At 44.9% G+C, this 3,322-nt stretch overlaps 1 protein-coding gene across 1 annotated transcript; it reads right to left on the reverse strand.

The window, feature by feature from the left end:
• Positions 1–351: 351 nt before the first annotated feature.
• Positions 352–2,956, reverse strand: LOC125540676 (acetylserotonin O-methyltransferase 1-like). Its single transcript, XM_048704265.1, has 2 exons — positions 2,139–2,956; positions 352–898 (listed from the first exon to the last, which is right to left on the reverse strand). Exons 1-2 carry the CDS (start codon positions 2,928–2,930, stop codon positions 596–598), a joined length of 1,095 nt encoding a protein of 364 aa, XP_048560222.1. The 5' UTR covers positions 2,931–2,956; the 3' UTR covers positions 352–595.
• Positions 2,957–3,322: the final 366 nt, after the last annotated feature.

Below are 3,322 nucleotides of genomic sequence, written 5' to 3' on the forward strand. Positions count from 1 at the left end.
GTAACACCTGGTCACTACTTGCGGTAATCAAATTTTTTGCCGAGTGTATAGTACAAACCCTTACAGTTGGGGACCCAACTCGTTATTTGCCTATACACCTAGGAGCGACCAAGACAAACTTACAACCTCTATATTCACTCGTCAATGACACTCAACGAAGCTATCACTGGTGGGTTGCCAAGCAGGCCTTCCGTGGCGTCCGGTCAGAGACTACCTTTTATGCAGTAGTGGTGTAAATATGTTTGTCCAATCAATCATATGATTCTCCAAAGTACTCCAAGGAAATAAAAGGAGTGGCTATTTCAACCACAAGTATATTCATATGAACAAGATAGAATCACAACAACAACAACGGTTTTTAAAATATCATGAAAATATTGTAGCCTTGCCTGGAGTAATAAGACCCAATCATCGGTCTCACCATGATATATAGTTTCATAAAATACAGTTACAATTTCTAGAGACGATTACACTTAATGGAAGATTTGAAAGACAACACAGATAGAGTTCATGCACACATACATATGAATGTGTCGGCCTTCAGGTGTGTGTGCGACTTATTGTGCCAATTAATATGGTATAGTTCACCGAGCTTTCATGGGTAGATCTCAATTACTGAGTAGGGACCCAATACTGGCAGAATTTTGTAATCATCACTGAATCCAGCATCAGAAAATATCCTCTTCCACTCAATTTCATCTCGTTCCACCCCAGTGATGTACATCGTGAACAAGTTCTGTATTGCTTCCATCTCGCTGATTTTCTTGTCGCCATTTGCAGATCCTCTTACCATATCTATAATTATCACTTTTCCTCCAGCATTTCTAGCAGGGATTGCTTCCTTGCAACGTTGAAGTATTTTGACACAATCGTCGTGACCCCAGTCATGCAAAATGTTCTAGGAGATATAGACAGATAGTTTAGAAGAAGAAAACAATTAAGTGCAAGAAGAAAATGAAACATTAATTGCATGACTGGGGTCATGACGATTTTAGTGTTATTGACATGAAAAATGTGATCATCTGACACGGGTAATTATGAAGTTATAAGAGTAACCCTCTAAATTATATTTAAAGTATTTTTTGTGTTGTAGCCCCTTAATTTATTCTATCGAAGCTTCAAACCAGTTATATACAGTAACGCTAAATTAAGCGTGAGTGTAGAATAGCTTAATCTACACCCTAGTAAAGGTATACATAACGCTAAACTAAGCGTGAGTGTAGAATAACTTATTCTACACCCCTAGTAATGCAATATACAAAATATAGTAACGCATCATACAAAATATAGTAATTTTTAAAGTGTAGTAAATTACTAACTTGAATAGTAAAAAGAGTATTTCAGAATTACTAAATTTTGTATAGTGTTTTACTACATTTTGTATATACCGTTACTAGATTTTGTATATATATTTGTTTGTCTTCACCGTTATTTTCTCCCTTGGTCGATCCATTAGGTCATTACCGTTTTCTGGTACTGCATACCACTTGTCCAGTTTTCTCAGAATGCTCATTTCATATCTTTTTTCCACAGACTAAAACAATGCCCGCGCGTTGCAACGGGATATAAATATTCTAGTACGTTAGCTTGTGATTTACCTGTCAATAATAATGTAATTGTGTAAATAAATGTTCATCAAATTTCGACCATGATTATCTTATATTTTGATTAGAAGTTTGGTAAATAAATAAAGTGGAAAGTAAATAAATTAGGGTGATTGATTATCATATACATGAAAGGTTGGACGAAGGGGTGATGGGAAAAAAGGTGAAATGGGATGCTTAGGTTCTTTTTAAGCAGTAGAGATAAAATTTGAAGTGTGATTATCCAAAAAAATTCATCTTCTACTGCTAATTTGTGGCAACAAAGGAGTTTTCAGTGCTGTATAAGGAATTCCTGTCATTAAATATGGGTATATGTGTCCTTTCTTATAGCTAGTGGGCCCTGGATATCTAAGAAGTACTGTGAACGGAGGGACTAATACCATTTTAGTTTATTTCTTTTTTGGACACTATCACAACCGAAATAAATGTTGCGATGTTGGACACCTGTTTTCGACCAGTTTTGAGTGAGCAATAAGCGTGCAATTAATCACGTTGACACACTGATGAAGCCGCACGGTTGATATGGATGGGTACCTTCAGTAAGACAGCATCGGCAGATGGAATGGATTCAAACATATCACCCGCGACGAAACTCAGGTTGTCATCACCAGCGGCCTGCCCGACAACATGAGGAAGGTCCATGACGGTGCACTTGATGCGTGGGAACGCCTTGGCGATCACCTGTGTGCCGGCGCCATTGCCACCGCCGACGTCGATGAGCGATCTGAGACCGCGGAAGATGCGGCCCTTGTCGACAATAATGACCTCGAGGAAGACCTGGCTATCCGCGGCCATGGAGTCGTTGAGGACGTTGTTGAAGCCGGCGTCCTTGCTCACCATCTCCCACTGGGAGCAGCCATGCGCCAGCTCGAAGAGGGAGCCGGCTCCAGCGGCGGCGGGCTCGGTCTTCAACCATTCGGGCATGCTGAAGAAGGAGGAGACGACCAGAGGGTTGACGCAGAAGGGCACCATGGGGGACAGGCTGTGCCAGCCGACGAGGAAGCGGCAGGCCGTGGTTAGCCCGTACACGACGGTGACGGTGTCACCATCCCCGGGGGTGGCGGTGGCGGTGAAGATGCCTGAGGTGGTAAGCAGTTCCATCACGCGCTGGAGGTCGGCGACCTTGCACGGATGTACCTTGGCATCGGTCGCGATGTCGGCGAGGGTGGCGGCGCCGTTGCGGCGATGGATGGCGTCAGGGATGCCTAGATCGACGGCACACCGGAGCGACATGGATTTGACGTAACCGAGCACCTGGTTTTGGAGCTCGGCAAGAGCTCCGAGCAACTCTTGCGGGCTCACTTCGGTCAAGAGCTTAAGCGTCATGTTGCCTAGGGCTTAAGCAACTTCACTGCGAATGAAAGCTTGGGTGTAATCCTAAAGCACTGTACCAACGGCTTTTATACACGGCCAACTGATTAGAGCATCTCCAGCCGCGTCCCCAACACACCCCCGGCGATATTTTAGCGCTGGCGGGTGTGAATTGGTCCAGTCGCGTCTCCAGGAGCTCGTTTTTCGCCGGATTGAGCCGAAATTGGGGCCGGCGGACCCAGGCAGAACCCGGCGCGCTGGGGCGCCTGGGAGCGTCGGGGCAAACGATTTTGTCGCGAACTAACCACGGGCCCGCTGCGTCAGCGACACTCGCCTCGTCGTCCTCAGAACGCCTCAGTTTCCCGCGGGGAATCAATGCCAAGGCTGCTGACGGTCAGCCTTCCATT

The sequence above is a fragment of the Triticum urartu genome, chromosome 2 (genome assembly GCF_003073215.2).
Source record: "Triticum urartu cultivar G1812 chromosome 2, Tu2.1, whole genome shotgun sequence".
Lineage (NCBI taxonomy): Eukaryota > Viridiplantae > Streptophyta > Magnoliopsida > Poales > Poaceae > Triticum > Triticum urartu.